At 42.1% G+C, this 16,282-nt stretch overlaps 1 protein-coding gene across 1 annotated transcript; it reads left to right on the plus strand.

The window, feature by feature from the left end:
* The first annotated feature begins 613 nt into the window (after positions 1-613).
* LOC130219764 (cholesterol side-chain cleavage enzyme, mitochondrial) lies at positions 614-15,014 on the plus strand. Its single transcript, XM_056452236.1, has 9 exons — positions 614-870; positions 4,560-4,715; positions 4,790-4,989; positions 5,423-5,626; positions 5,754-5,914; positions 8,033-8,199; positions 8,571-8,649; positions 14,443-14,634; positions 14,738-15,014. The coding sequence occupies exons 1-9, from the start codon at positions 614-616 to the stop codon at positions 14,858-14,860; spliced, it is 1,539 nt and encodes a 512-aa protein (XP_056308211.1). The 3' UTR covers positions 14,861-15,014.
* Positions 15,015-16,282: the final 1,268 nt, after the last annotated feature.

Below are 16,282 nucleotides of genomic sequence, written 5' to 3' on the forward strand. Positions count from 1 at the left end.
AAACATCCTCATGCTTTCATTAATTCAATCAAGAAAAACTTTGTGCAGACACACACACACACAAACGACTTTATTTAATAGCTGTTCCTACTCAGTGTCAGTATAGGGGGCACATGTTTACAAAAAAAGCCATCCTAAAATCACTTAGATTCATTAATAGGAAATGTAGAGTTGTATTATTACAGCCATATTACACCATTAAATGTTTGCAGCAAAAATTCAGCATTTCGAAAAGAGTCAAAGGTATAGCGAAATGTTACAAAATGGCGTGTTAGATCTACTTTAATGCATTGACACACACTTAAGATGTTTTAAAAATCTATTTTCAATTAATACATCAAAAGAATGTTTAGTCAAAGTGGTTTTCCTGTGATGGCCTATTTGTGAATGAATCATTCTATTTAATTGGTTCTTCTTAGTTGTTTGTGTTGGCAACTTCCTGCATTTTTGTATCCATCTCACTATATAGTGTGTGTGTGTTTAGAAATATGGGCTGGTCCTATTGCACTTGTCTTCAGCACTTCATTGTCCTTGACACGTACAGTGATCTGGCATATAAAAACAAAAGTCTTCTTTCCGTGGGTCTGCTAGAGGCAGAGACAGAGAGAGTGAAATGGCCCGCTGGAGTCTGTCGGCTCGTCTGGATCAGTCTGTGTCTTCACTGAAACACCTGCTGCAGGTCATAGTCACTCGCTCGGGCAGAGCACCTGCAATCGAACTGCAAGACTCCACTGTACGGCCATTCAATGAGATCCCTGGACAATGGAGGAACAGCCTGAAAAGTGTCTTTACCTTCGCCAAAATGGGTGGCCTCAGGAATATCCACCGGATTATGGTGCACAATTTTAATATATTTGGTCCGATTTACAGGTAAAAAAAAAAAAAAAAAAGAGTTAAAAAATCATATTTAATTTTGTATGTAATATTTGTATTTTTATATTATTATAATTTTATTATTTATTATTATTTTAATTATCTATTATCTATCAAAATGTCATGGAAAATCATATATCTGGGATTGAATTTGGGATATTTAGCAAAATGCAATAAAATCAAAAACATGTATTGTTTATCTTTAGTTGGCCTGATTGTTGTGGACTGCTTCAAAACTGTTAAACTGGGATATTCTATGATCTTTTCATTTTTATTTTGCCTCTGTCACAACTTTTCTGAAACTTTTTGCACTTAATGCACTTTAGTTTGTGAGTGAAAATGGTGTGTACTTTTAATTCAATTAAATACCAGTTACAGTGACCACAGATTAAATCACAGATTAGATTCCAGGTTCTTTTTTACTGCATTTTTCAAAATATCCCAACTTATCCAGCACATTGTATACAGACACACACACACACACACACACACACACACACACACACACACACACACACACACACAGTTTACACACTACCGGTAAAAAGTTCAGGGTTGTTTATTCATTTATTTTTTTTAAGTAAATTACTCTGTTCATAAAGGCAGCATTTATTAAATGCAAAAAAGGTTAAATAAATGTTTAAATAACTGCTTTCTTATTGTTTGTAGTTTCAAATGAAATTATTACACTAGTCATTGCTTTTACTACTACTACCACATTTAAAAATTGTATTGACCCCAAACTTTTGACCGGTAGTGTATATAAACAATACAATTCACCTAAAATCCTGCAGTATGATCCAATTTCAATTCGGTTTGATTACATGCGTGGAAATGCGGTTTGATTACATGCATGGAAAAAATATGATTAATTTGTCTGTTAGTTTATCTGCCAGGATAAGCTGAGTGTCTCTAAAACTGACTCTTAGGAATTTTGGAATCCACCTGATTTTACCTGATTGGTTTTAATGACAGCTTTACATTTTATACTGCTGTTAGCTGAATTTATTTTAGAAGGTCACTGAATCTTTTATATCTTTTGATTTTATATATATACAGTTGAAGTCAGAATTATTAGCCCCCTGTTAATTTTTTTCCCCAATTTCTGTTTAACGGAGATTTTTTTCAACCCATTTTTTATAACTCATTTCTAATAACTGATTTATTTTATCTTTGCCATGATGACAGTAAATAATATTTTACTAGTTATTTTTCAAGACACTTCTATACAGCTTAAAGTGACATTTAAAGACTTAACTAGGTTAATTTGGTTAACTAGGCAGGTTAGAGTAATTAGGCAAGTTATTGTATAACGATGATTTGTTCTGTAGACTTTTGAAAAAAATATATAGCTTTAAGGGGCTAATAATTTTAACCTTAAAATGGTTTTAAAAAAAAAACTGCTTTTATTCTAGCCGAAAAAAAAACCCAAGACTTTCTCCAGAAAAAAATATTGTCAGACATACTGGGAAAATTTCCTTGCTCTGATAAAGATCATTTGCGAAATATTTCAAAAAGAAAAACAAAAAACAAAGAGGGGCTAATTACTCTGACTTGAACTGTATATATATATATATATATATATATATATATATATATATATATATATATATATATAATTACTCTGACTTGAACTGTATATATATATATATATATAATTACTCTGACTTGAACTGTATATATATATATATATATATATATATATATATATATATATATATACAGTTCAAGTCAGAGTAATTATATATATATACAGTTCAAGTCAGAGTAATTATATATATATACAGTTCAAGTCAGAGTAATTATATATATATATATATATATATATATATATATATATATATATATATATATATATATATATATATACAGTTCAAGTCAGAGTAGTTAGCCCCTCTTTGCTTTTTATATATATATATTTATACACACACACACACAGCCCCAAATTAGAAAAAGTTGGCACAGTATGGAAAACGCAAATAAAAGAAAAGTAGTGATTTGTAGAAAGTAGTAGTTTACTTTGGCTTGTTTTTCATTGCAGACAATACAACAAACATTATTTAATGTGTTCCTTGATTTTTATTTTTATAAGCATGAATTCCAATACTTGCAACACATTTAAAAAGAAAGTTGGAACAGTAAAGCATTTACCACTTTGTAATGTTGACATTCCAACACTTAAAAGATGTTTAGGGACTGAAGACACCAAGTGATGAAGTGTTTCAGGTGTAATTTTGTCCCATTTTTCCTGCAATCAAGTCTTAAGGTGGGCAACAGCATGGGGCCTTGTTGTCAAATATTCCACTTCAAAATGCACCACACATTCTATATTGGAGACAGGTTGGGACTGCAGGCAGGCCAGACAAGTAACTGTATCCCGATCCTCCACAGCCAAGACTTTGTAATGTGTGCAGAATGTGCTTTTGCATTGTCTTGTTGAAATATGCATGTGGGCATCCCTGGAAAAGAAGACAGCAAATTGAACCAGACAGCCTGGATGATCCTTTTTTTTCTTGGTCCGGAGCACAAGGCGTCTATTTCTTCCCAAAAATTCCTGAAATACTGATTCATCTGACCACAGTACACATTTCCACTGTGTGATGGTCCATCCCAGATGCCTCCAAGCCCAGAGAAGGCTTCTGAACCCTGTTAACATAGGGCTTCCTTTTGGCACAATAGTTTTAACTGGCATTTGTGGATGTAACTATGTGATGTTGGTGGAGGAAATAATATTGGCTCAATAATATTTGGCTCTGGTGACTGTATGGGCCAGGGGAGATGTTAAACTTCACTTTCATGTTCATCGAACCACTCTGTCACCAGTCTTGCTGTATGTATTGATGCATTATCATCCTGAGACACATTCATTAGTTCTTAGCAGTGGCGCGCCCGTCTACCACAAGTTTTGGGTCTAGGGAATGGCATGATATTGCAGTTCAAATCATCACTGATCCACCCCCATGCTGCACTCTGGGCATGATACAGCCTGAGTGGTGTGCTTCTTTGGAGATTCTGCACACTGTAACTTTCCTGGATGTGGGAAAGACAGTGAAGGTGGACTCATCAAAGAACAATGCATGATTCACACTCTCCATGGCTCAAGATTTTCACTACTGGCACCACTGAAATTTGGCATTGGCATTATTGACCAAAGGTTTAGCTATAGCAGTCCGGCCATGTATATTGATCTGTGGAGCTACCAACAAGCACATTTAATTCTGCAGTGAGTTGGGCAGGACTGACCATTGGGAGCACCTGAACATTTCCCGGTGGCCTGACGTCAATCTGGCCTGCCACTGTGAATCTGACCTGCAACATTCCCCAGTTTTCACTTTCAGATCGCTCCCCTTAATTAAATTGGTGTATGTTTATTTAATTGTTGTTCCAATGTAGGCTAAATGTAGAAAGTCCTGCTTTACAAATCAAGTACAAGATTTTTTCCACCTAGTGTCAGTGCCACATCATGTGTTATAAGGTTACAGTGTAGTCTACCATTTGAGGAGCTCCAGTTTATAGGAAAGATGATGAAGACAATGATCTTTGAACCTTGTGACATTGATGCCAAAGCCCAGGAGGAGGGAGGGGCTTGTAGCTGGGAAGTGCTTGCTTCTAATACAGAATAATACATTGATGCATTCCTACATGCTACAACTCTATGTCATGTCTGTGCAAATCCACTTGGACAGGGAAAAAGTTGGATTCTATGAAAGTGTGAACATCATCAAGCCTGAAGACGCTGCTATCCTGTTCAAAGCCGAAGGTCATTATCCAAAGAGACTCACCATAGAGGCATGGACCGCCTACAGGGACTACAGGAACCGAAAATATGGCGTCCTGCTGAAGTAGGCAATGTCTTTCAATACCTGCTATAAAAATGTCTAGACATATAGTAAGATATGTTGATTTATTCCTGTAGAGATGGAGAGGACTGGAAGTCTAATAGGATCATCCTAAACAAGGAGGTGATTTCCCCGAAGGTGCAGGGGAACTTTGTGCCCCTCCTGGATGAGGTTGGGCAGGACTTTGTGGCTCGTGTCAACAGAAAGATTGAGAGGAGTGGACAAAATCAGTGGACCACAGATCTGTCCCATGAACTCTTCAAGTTTGCACTGGAATGTAAGAACTGACACTTTTAATAACATACATTTAAAACTCCCTTTTGTCATTATAATTATATGAACAGTGAAAAAAAACGTGATAGTAATATATATTAAACAGTTTACAATCAAAGTTACAAATCTTTTCAAATCCTGTGACTGAAAATCAGTTAAAACATTAGCATTGTGTTGTCTAAAAAATAATTATACGTTAAACTTTGCATGAACCAAATATCATCATATTAAAGAAAAATTATGTTATCTAAATGACAGGATACTATTACAAAGGTTTTAGGACTTTTTGGTACAAATTGTGTTACTGAGGTATAAGGGCAAATGACCCAAAGATTTTTTTTTTCTTACAGTTCACTCAAAAACTAAATTTTCATTTATGTGTGGAATACTCTACACAACCACTACACTGCTGAGTGTTTTTTGTTTGTGTTTATTAGCGGTAAGTGCTGTGTTGTATGGCGAGCGTTTGGGTCTGCTGTTGGACTACATTGATCCAGACTCTCAGCGCTTCATTGACTGCATCACCCTCATGTTCAAGACCACCTCACCCATGCTGTACTTACCCCCACGCCTGCTTCAGCCTATAAGGTCTAAAATCTGGAGGAACCACGTTGAAGCCTGGGATGGTATCTTTAACCAGGGTAACACAATGCTACATCTGTTAAATATGATTGAAAATGAAAAATGATTGTTTTAAAATTTTTTTTTTTTTTTTTGCTTTTCTTTCGAAATTCCCCTTGATTTTATATCCCATATGATTTTTCATAGCTGACCGATGTATCCAGAATATCTACAGACAGTTGCGGAAAAATCCAGAAGGCAATGGGAAATATCCTGGTGTGCTGGCAAGCCTTCTGATGCTGGACAAACTGTCCATCGAGGACATAAAAGCCAGTGTCACTGAGCTGATGGCTGGAGGGGTGGACACGGTATGATCATCTAGGAATCCATAAATTAAAACTGTATAAAGGACATCAATTTACTTGAGTATATTAATACAATAAATGAGCTGGTGTAATGAAAGCCAGTTAGTAAGATGGTTGGTTTCAGTAGTCACTTTAGGAGAGGTTAAAGGTTGCTGGAGATGCTGGTTTGAATATGGCTCAAAATGGACCAAGTAGAATTGAAGGAGTTACACTGATTTTGTGACCCAGATGGGTTTAGGAGGCTGGGTTTATTTATTATCATTAATTTTCAAAACAGTGCATCTTACTGACCCCATACTCCCAGGCGTTAAGGGCTGTCTTGTCCCTGTATGAACAGAGTAGACTTTGGTTCGCATTGCCGGCAATACATCAGACTTGTTTCCAGTGCACGTTGGACTCTGGCAGGGCTGCCGTTTGTCACCAATTCTGTTCATAATTTTTATGTACAGAATTTCTATGCGCAGCCTTGGGCCAGAGGGGGTCCGGTTTGGGGACCAGAGGTTTTTTATCTCTGTTATTCGCAGACAATGTTGTTCTGTTTGCTTCATAGAACATAGACCTTCAGCATGCACTAGGGCAGTTTGCTGCATAGTGTAAAGTGGCTGTGATGAGAATCAGCACCTCCAAATCAGTGACCATGGTGCTCCACCAGAAAAAGGTAGTTTGCCATCTCCAGGTTTTAGGAAAGTCCTTACCCCAGGTGGAGGAGTTCAAGTATCTTGGGATTTTGTTCACGAGTGAGGAAAGAATGGAACATGAGACTGACAGGTGAATTGGTGCTGCAGTAATGCAGTTGATGTACCAGTTTGTTGTGGTAAAAAAGGAGCTAAGCCGAAAGGCAAAGCTCTCGATTTACTTGTCAATCTACGTTCCTACTCTCACCTATGGTCATGAGCTTTGGGTCATGACCGAAAAGACAAGATCTTGGATACAAGCGGCTGAAATGGGTTTCCTTCGTAGGGTGGCAGGGTGCACCTTTATAGATCGGTTGAGAAGCTCTGTCACCCAGGAGGAGCTTGGAGTAGAGCTGCTGCTCCTCCACATTGAGAGAAGTCAGCTGAGGTGGCTCGGGCATCTGCTTCAGATGCCTCCTTGACACCTACCTAGGAAGGTGTTCCAGACATTTCCCACCAGGGGAAGGCCTCAGGGAAGACCCAGGACATGCTGGAGGGACTATGTCTATCAGCTGGCCTGGGAACGCCTCGGAATCCCCCGAAAATGTCTGGAGAGAGGGAAGTCCGGGGTTCTTTCCTAAGACTGCTGCCCCTACGACTTGGCCCCAGAAAAGCGGATAAAAATGAATGAAAAAAATGCATCTTACTATAGTGGTTCAGCCATGAGTTATGATGTTGTTTGAGAAATGCACACCAGAGAGGTAGATTAAAACCAAAGGAGTTATACTGTGTTTTTGACCCATTTGGCAGTGAGATTTAGAGGAGTGATTGTAGTGGAGCCCTTCTAGTAGGAGCTGAGTGAGTAAACCTCACTATCCTGGCCTCAAGAGGCACACTGAACAGTTAGTTATGGCTGTGTCAGCATGCACGAAGTTATATGCTTTGTTAGCATTCTTGCCAGTTCATCTGCCTCCCAAACTATTTTTAATTCCAATCAAAATAGGGTGAGAAGAACTCTAGGGGTTACATTAGTTTTGTGATCCACATGGAAGTGAGTTTGTGTGGATGGATATGGGGCAGCTAGTCATGTGAGTAAACCTCACTTCCCTGGCCTCGAGATACACCTTACTGACTGTCACAAGAGGTTGTGGTCTTTATCATCCTTGTTATCCTGGAATTGGCAGTGACCAATCCCATATGGAGTTGGGTTAATAGTTGTTACATTGGTGTCATGGCCTGGGTGGCAGTGAGGTTTATGCTTCTTTGACAAATAAAACCTCTCTTGTTTAATTCTTCTTTTTGGTCTGTTGTACAGGTACATAAAAATAATTTTTACTGCAACATTTCATTTAAAAGAAACCCCCTCTAATAAATTTTTTGATAACTTTTGAAATTTGAGCTTTGACATGTATTTGTGTGTGTGTGTGTGTGTGTGTGTGTGTGTGTGTGTGTGTGTGCGTGTGTGTGTGCGTGTGTGTGTGTGTGTGTGTGTGTGTGTGTGTGTCAGACGGCTATCACACTGCTGTGGACACTCTATGAACTGGCTCGACACCCAGACCTACAGGAGGAGATCCGAGCTGAAATCTCAGCTGCTCGCATTGCTTCTAAAGGAGACATGGTACAGATGCTCAAGATTATTCCTCTGGTTAAAGGAGCCCTGAAGGAAACTCTCAGGTATACAAACACTAATCAGAACAGATGCATAAAATTGAAAAAGTAACCATACAATTTAGTTTCTAGTATATGTTGCTGTTTTTTTTTTTTGTGCTAGTTTTTAAGGTTTTATTCCACCATTCTTTGATTGTCAAGTACCAGCACATGCCTATAAACTTGTAAAACACTTAATATTTGCGCATAATGTCCTAATTTTCACAAGAAGACGTCTTGTATCTTACACAGAGATCATATTGCTTTACTCTTTTAATAACTTTTTAAATAAAGTTTACATTTTTAGGTCTCCAAAATGCCATTGTAAATAAACATGCATTTTAGCTGAAAACAGTAACATGCAAATGTCTACTTAAATCAACTTATTTCATGTGAAGATTACATCCTGTTGCAGTGAGTCTACAAAGATATATCACTGAAGACATTGTCATACAAAATTACCACATTCCAGCTGGGGTGAGTGTGAATTTAAAGTTCCCCATTCTTTATTTTTTCAAATATAACCTTTCATTTAGTGTGAAATATATCTATTTGTGATTGTAAAAGTGCAAAGAAGAATAGCGCTGAAAAGGCAAGGGGGCGCTATTTTTGTGCCTGCCTTTACTGAATATCCATTTGTAGGAGGTCAGTGGCAAATTTTATGGGAAAGGGTGTTACTTAAATCACGTCTTTGGACTGTGCGGAAAACGCTCTGGTTACAAAAGTAACCCTCGTTCCCCGAGGGGGGAAATGGAAATGCTATGTGGAAACTTCCACTATGGGGATTTTGTCAGAATCCAATCATCTGAAAGAGTATATAAACAGGCCAATGAAATGCCAATGAGTTGGCCGCGTCAGCATGCACAGCTGGCGCTACTTACATTTAATCTTGTAATATAAGCGCTGCACGTGCCAAGTTGAGGCTTTTCTAGGTGAAGAGCCTTTCACGCCCAACAGCTAAGGGGCAATAATTGTGCCGAAGGAACATAGCATTTCCGTTCCCCCCCCTCGGGGAGCGAGGGTTACTTTTGTAACCGGAGCATTCCCCTTCGGGAGGGGAACTTCAATGCTACGTGGAAACCTCCACTATGGGGAAATCTATGGAAAACGCCACAATGATTGAACCTTATCTTGCCCCTGATGAGAGGTTATGCCAAGCCGAGAGCATGAGCGCACCTGCATCACCAGGGGTGTGGTTTTCCAATGTGTTCCCTGGCCCTTGCTTATCTCATTTCTAAAGACGTTTTACAGATTTAGATTTATTTTTCGGGAATATGCACCTAGTTAAATTCTAGGAATTTTAAATGCGATAGTATGTCACACAGTACGTAGAATTAATATCCACGTCTCGGGCCACGAGGAACTGGATGATGAGGCGATGCTTTCCCAGCGCGCTGCCATCACTGCTTCCTCAGAGCGGGGATGATTGTAACGTCAACCCCTCAGTGCAGAGGGGACAGCCTTAGCTCCAGTCCACTGAAGGAGAACAGCATCACACTGATCTGGCATGTTCGGGTCCTTCTTGGAGAAAAGTATACCACACAGCGAATAGACTCCACTTCAGGGCGTAGGCATGCCTCTCAGAGGGTGCTCTAGACTGAGTGATGGTGTTAAGATCTGGGCGCGGGTGCCAAACGGTGCCTGTCCCAGAGAAGAGGCTTGTGCCAGGGAGGGGCCATCAAGAGGAGAGTTGAAGTACAGGTCCTATTGAGCCAGAGAGGTGCAATAACAGACCTGTTCCTCGTCCTCCCTGACTTTACACAGTATCTGTGCGAGGAGGCTCACTGGAGAAATGTGCATTACGCACACCCCGGGGCCAGCTGTGTAGCCAGTGTACTAGAACGCACCCATAACAGCTGGACAGTCGGGGGTGGAGTCTCCATTTTCCCAGGCGAAACTGCCGTGAGAGCTCAAAGGCTGCACGGTTGAGCTCTGCGAGGGGAAGAATGGGATGCAGCGTATGACTCTGAGGGAGAAGATGGTGAGCAAGCTGAGACTTGCGGCGAAAGCGGATACCTCCCGTGCGGTTGATATATGCCAACGTCGCCGTGCTGTCCATCCTGACCAGCACGCATTTTCCCTCTAGCACCGGTAAAAATGGCACAGCGCGAGACACTGCCAACAGTTCCAGGCAATTAAAATGCCAATGCAACCAGGTTCCTACCATGGACCCACAGCTGCATGCCTGCAACACATGGCCCCCAGCGCAACTGGAAGCATCCGTCGAAACGATGACATTTGTTCTAGAGGCAAACAAGCCTGTAGAAACGGACGGTCCGTCCAGAGGCTGAGGGTGACGCAACACAGCGGATTGGAGTGAAGTGCACCATTCTAGACTGGCAGTGTTTGGGCTGTCACGTCCGGGGAAGGGAAAAAATGCTCTTTCTTTGAGGGCTTAAATGCTGATGGAAGAAGAGCCCGGCCCCCAACCAGGGAAAGGGCAAGTTCCCTGTTCTCCAGATGGCCCATCTCAGGGACGATTCGCGGTCCATTTACTGGACTTAGCAGGGCCCTGGGGTGGGGAGCGCTGGTTGTCTGCGAGGTGCTCTGCACTGCCACTTGGCGTGACCATGCACAGGTGGGGGCGGGGCAGCTCTCGCAGACAGGCGCCCTCGGCGAGGAGCAGTGGATGTGGATGGTTCGGCGGGGGGAACGGTCTTACGTTCCTGCCAATAGATAACTCTGCCCATAGCATCCGACTGCATCGCCATGAATTCCTAGGTGAATTCACCTATGGTGTCGCCGAACAGATATGGATATGGGTGAGTTAGGAAAGCGAACTTTGTGCATATCTGCCAGGTTTAGCCAGAGGTGGCGCTCCTGAACCACTAATGTGGCCATCGTCCTTCCCAGGGCACACGTAGTGGGCTTGTAGTCCGTAGAGCACAGTTGGTTGCGGTGCGAAGGTGCACGCAGATCGGCAGAGAAAGGTGCACTCCAAGGCTGCATGAGCCTACCTTGCACTTACGGGAAGACGGGAGGTTTAGAAGATCTTGCCTTCTTTACCTCCTCCACATAACACCCATCTAGTCGGTCCGGCGGCAGGGCTGGGGGATAAACCATCTCCAGGCCCATGACCAAAGCAGTCTGGGAAAGCACGGCTATCATGTCTGCTTCTAGATCTGACGCCGCGCTCGCTACCCCGGAGTGAGGGAGCAGGTTTGAATCCTCATCAGATAATGACAGTCCATCCTCCGATGCAGCGATGGACATCTGAGCCTCTGTGTCATCAAGTGAAAGGACGACCATCCGAGGACGGAGCGCTTCTCTCACTCGAAGCTTGGATGGAGCGCATGGTTGATTGAGAGGTCCACAATCCCGAGGGCGGCAGATTAACTCCCACTGTAACCCTCAGATCTGCCCGAGTGCCAACTGCAGAGCTGGGGACAACTGGGGTGGGTAGCCCTTTTGCAAGAGCGAGCCACGATTTTAACTGCACAACAGACATGCCACCGCCGTGATGGCATGCACTGCCTGCGAGCACCGCATCAACATGCTGGACCCCCAGACATGAAACGCAGTGCTCGTGCCCATCATCCGGGGACAGGAAACCACCGCATCCATAAACGCACAGTTAGAGCGACGTCTTGAAAAATAAATTTTCGAATTAAATCGAATGAAAAGACAACTTGGTCACATAATACCAGCGTGATTCTAGTTCCCTTTTAGGTAGGGAACTTTAACAATGTGTCTTCTGGGAATCGCAAGATTACCAATTACTATGAAGAGTAAAAGAGCAGGCCAATGAATGCCTGTGAATTGGCAAAGCACAGCTCCTTACAGGTGCAGCTGATATAATCGGCTGTATAGCCTGCAACTGAAGGACAGCTAGCCAGACTTTTCACTTCAGAAGTCTCACACAACTAATGAGACATCTTCAGAGCTGATCAAAGCAGATTTTCCTAAGAGAGCAACACAGTCAGGCAACATGACATTTTCAAGATATTGTTCCAACCATGCATTCCTGGATGCAGTTGTTCTTATCTCCGAATGATGGGCATGGGTACTGCATCACATTTTGGGGGTTGAGCATGCCGATGGGGTGGTTGTGGACAGCTCATGCCCTTATTGCGAGAGCATGTCTGTTGCGCAGCTGAGATCGCGGCTTGCACTTGCAAAATTGTGAGCCACCCCTTTTGTTGCCTGCAAAGCGGTGAGCACTCGGGCAGATCTGAGGATTACAGTGGAGGCTCATCCATTGCCTCTAAGCCCACATACCCCCACTTCCACAGCGCATTCTATCCAAACTTCGAGCATAGGTGGCGGTTGATCCCCTGGGATGGCCACGTTTTTGCTTGATGACACCAGAGATTAGATGCACATTGTGGCATCGGAGGGTCATGATTTGTAGACAGACCTGCCCGGTCAACACTGTCAGGGACTTTACCCAGGAATCCTTAGCGGTGAAAAAACAGCACAATGGGAAAGGTCATCTTCTAGCATGCTCCAAAGACTGCCCGCCCCAGGAAGCCCAGAGAAGGGGAGAACCGCTGTTTCCTGTCTTCTAGCTTGCAATACTGATGCACTTCACCATTGGTTCCGAGGTGCCTCTCCGCAAGATCCTGGGAGGAAGGTAAGAGCCAAATCTCTCACTTTCAGCTCTTCTTCGAGACACTTCCCACTCCCCATCCCAAGCTGCCCCTCTGCGGGTGTGTCGGTGATTGCTCTGGTGGTGCCATTCATTCAGGTTCTGTCAGCCTGGTTAGCACTGCCCAGCTCATCATAGTGGCTTATCTGGACATTCACACTCGGCAGTGTAATTCAGTTTGCCATACGACCTCTCAAATTTAAGGGCGAGTATTTTACGGGGGTCATCACTGCAATTGCTGCTGTCTTGCATGAAGAGATTGCTGTCCTCCTGGCAAAGGATGCAATCGAGCTGGTCCCTCCAGCCAAGATGGAGAGCAGTTTTTAGAGCTCGTACTTCATTGTAACAAAAAGACCGATGAGTTATAACTAATCCTGGACCTGCACGTTTTTAACTGTTACCTGCACAGGATGCTATTCAAAATGCTCATGCAGAAAAGCATCCTCCGATGTGTCCATCCTTGGCATTGGTTGTCCTCCCCCTCAGACTGTCCCTGTCTCTGCATGTTTTTCACAAAGCTTGCAGAAGGTGCCCTAAAGCAAGAGCAAGCTCTCCCATGCTGAGCTTCTCTTATCTTGAGATGGAGCTAGACTCAATCTCCATACGGTATTCCTTACTAAAGAGGGCACCAGGCTGGTGCTGTCCTGTCTAATATAGTTTGACAGGAAAACAGTGGCCCCTGTCCACTGTCATGCTGCTCAGATTGTTTGAATGAGACCACTTCAATGCTGGCATCATGATCGGGTCCTCAGATGAGCATGGCATGCAGGGACGCACCGGGTAACCATCACCCCACTGTGTCGCCGAACCTTCAGTCCCTAAACAGACCTTGCTGTTTTATGGGCTAGAGTGCCCTTAGTGTCCAGGCATGCTGTAGCAATGACAGATGCTTCTAGTATGGTTTGGGGGGCTGTGTGTAACTAACATGCAGCTGCAGGTTTGTGGACATGACCCAAGTTGTATTGCCATATCAACTGCCTGGAACTGTTGGCAGTGTTTCTTGCTCTCCATCAGTTTTGATCGGAGCTGGAACAGAAATGTGCTGGTTAGGATGGACAGCACGGCTACAGTAGTGCATATCAAACGTATGGCCTGTACACGCCCATTCCCAGGAGAATGGAGACTTCACCCCGTGGTGGTCCATGCTGATATGGGAGAGCTTCAGAGAAGCGCAGGGCCTGGGTTCCAAACTCTCCAAACTCACTGTCACCCTCCACTCTGAAGGTTTACTTTGCTGCCATATCTGCTTACCATGATGTGACAGATGGCAGCACACTTGGGAGGCATAACCTCATCATCAGGTTCCTCAGAGGTGAGATGAGATTAAATCTATCCCGCCTCCCCCTTTTATGCCCTCTTGGGATCTCTCTGTCTAGTCTAGCGGGTCTACAGCAAAAAAGGTTTGAGCCGCTCGACTCAGTATCTTTAAGAATTATGTCCATGTAGACAGCTCTGCTGGTCATGTTGGCATGTATCAAGAGGGTCGGAGATCTGGTGACATTTTCGGTCAGCGAATGCCAAAGCAAAATGAAGCTCTAGTACACTGCTTCACTGCGAGGGGTTTTGTTTTTTTTGATACAAGCTTCGAAGACTTGGCGCAGAACATCACATCACTACTTTAAACTGAATATACTGTTGTTATTAATCTCTTTACACTGGTTTGTGTTTCTGTTCTGGATCAGACTTTAGTTCAGCTGGGTCTCTATGCTATGGGCCGTGATCATCAGGTCTTCCCAAATCCAGAGCAGTACCTCCCCTCTCGCTGGGTCAAATCTCAGAGCCATTACTTCAGAAGCCTAAGTTTCGGCTTCGGCCCACGCCAGTGTTTGGGCCGCAGGATTGCAGAGACCGAAATGCAGCTCTTCCTTATTCATGTATGTGGATTTTTAAGGCCACAGACCTTAATATTCTCTTAATCAGTAAAAGAAAAAAAACGTTGGACTGATTTTCTTTATTTTTTCATCTTCTTCTTTATAGATGCTAGAGAATTTCAGGTTTGAAAAACAGAGGCAGATGGAGGTCAAGAGCATGTTTGAGCTCATCTTACTGCCAGAGAAGCCCATCATGCTAACCATCAAGCCACTGATCGCCAACAGATAGCAGAGATGCGAACAGAAAATTATGTCAAATATGGATGTGGATGGAACATTCAGCTTTGAGGAAGTCAAATATAATTTTTTGACAGTAACACCGGTCCAAAAAAAGTTTATGCTTGAATTTGAGAGATCTGAATTTATCTTTCTCAGGTTTTAAAAGGGTAATTTGCAGGATAGTTGATTTTAAATAGTGATTTTATTCTTACCATAAACTAGTAATGTCTGTATCTTAACTATAAACAGTTATCCCAGTACTTCTGTGGTTTTTGATTGTTTGTTACTGAGAAATAACAAAGACTAAAGAGTGGATCTCTTTCCTGGTCAAATGCAGATTTTAACAAACTACTGAAATCATTGAAGGATTAGTAATAAAAATGCACATCATGATCATTTATAAGACTGTGTGGGTATGTGAGATATAGCCCTAAAATGGGTCTAGAACAGGGGTATCCAGTCCTGTTCCTGGAGACCTACCTTCCTGCTGAGTTCAGCTGCAACCTTGATCAAACACACCTGACTTTAATTACAAGTACTCCTTCAGATCCTACCTAGTTGGTTCAGTTGTGTTTAATCAGGGTTGGTGCTGAACTCTGCAGGAAGGTAGATCTCCAGGAACAGGATAAGGCACCCCTGGTCTATAACTACTCCTGGTCTACACGCTGTAAGTTTTGTCCACCACACTTCTTCTATCATCATTATATTTTACAGGGAAGCCAATAATGCCATTAATACATGGGATTTAAATGATGTGATAGGATTTTTGAGTTTTGTTCCTGTACTACATAATGTTGTTGAGTGTTTTAACATGTGAACGTGAACTTCACTGTGTTATGAATTACTTGTTGGCGATATTGCAATGTTAAAGTTTTTTATTAATCTACAAGTTAAAAATTAATTATTAATAAGTGGGATTCTAGAGCAAATGCAAACCACAAATTAATCTAGTTTAAACTAATTCACCCAGAATTGAAAATTTTACTATTTAAATTACATTTTAATTAAAACTATTTACTCTCCCTCATGTAGATACAACCCTTTATGAGTTTCCTTTTTGCCCACTGAACACAAAAACTGTTCAATACTGGCAGCCATAGACATCCATAGTAGGAAAAACAAATACTATGGAAGTCAAAATCTACAGGCTTAAATTTTTTTTTTCCAAAATATCTTTTTGTGGGTTTTTTATTTTTTATTTATGACAGTATTTTCAGCTTTGGTTGACCTATACCTTTAAAGACAAGTGAAACACTGATGAGGAAAACAGCCAAAACATTGTAAAATTGTGTATGAGATGTCACATAATTAAATTAAACTCATAATTAAAAACAAAACGATGAGAAATGCAAAGGTCTAGTTTTTTGGGAAAAACACCACTTCCCCCTTTTTCACTAGACTGTCCACCGGCCTGTAGTTTCTTTGCCATTGA

Source organism: Danio aesculapii, chromosome 25 (assembly GCF_903798145.1).
Source record: "Danio aesculapii chromosome 25, fDanAes4.1, whole genome shotgun sequence".
Lineage (NCBI taxonomy): Eukaryota > Metazoa > Chordata > Actinopteri > Cypriniformes > Danionidae > Danio > Danio aesculapii.

Coding starts and splice junctions, on each gene's coding strand:
- LOC130219764 (XM_056452236.1), top strand. CDS start 614: ATGGCCCGCTGGAGTCTGTCGGCTCGTCTGGATCAGTCTGTGTCTTCA. Junction 4,990..5,422: donor CTTCAAGTTTGCACTGGAAT/GTAAGAACTGAC, acceptor TGTGTTTATTAG/CGGTAAGTGCTGTGTTGTAT. Junction 8,200..8,570: donor GCCCTGAAGGAAACTCTCAG/GTATACAAACAC, acceptor TTTCATGTGAAG/ATTACATCCTGTTGCAGTGA.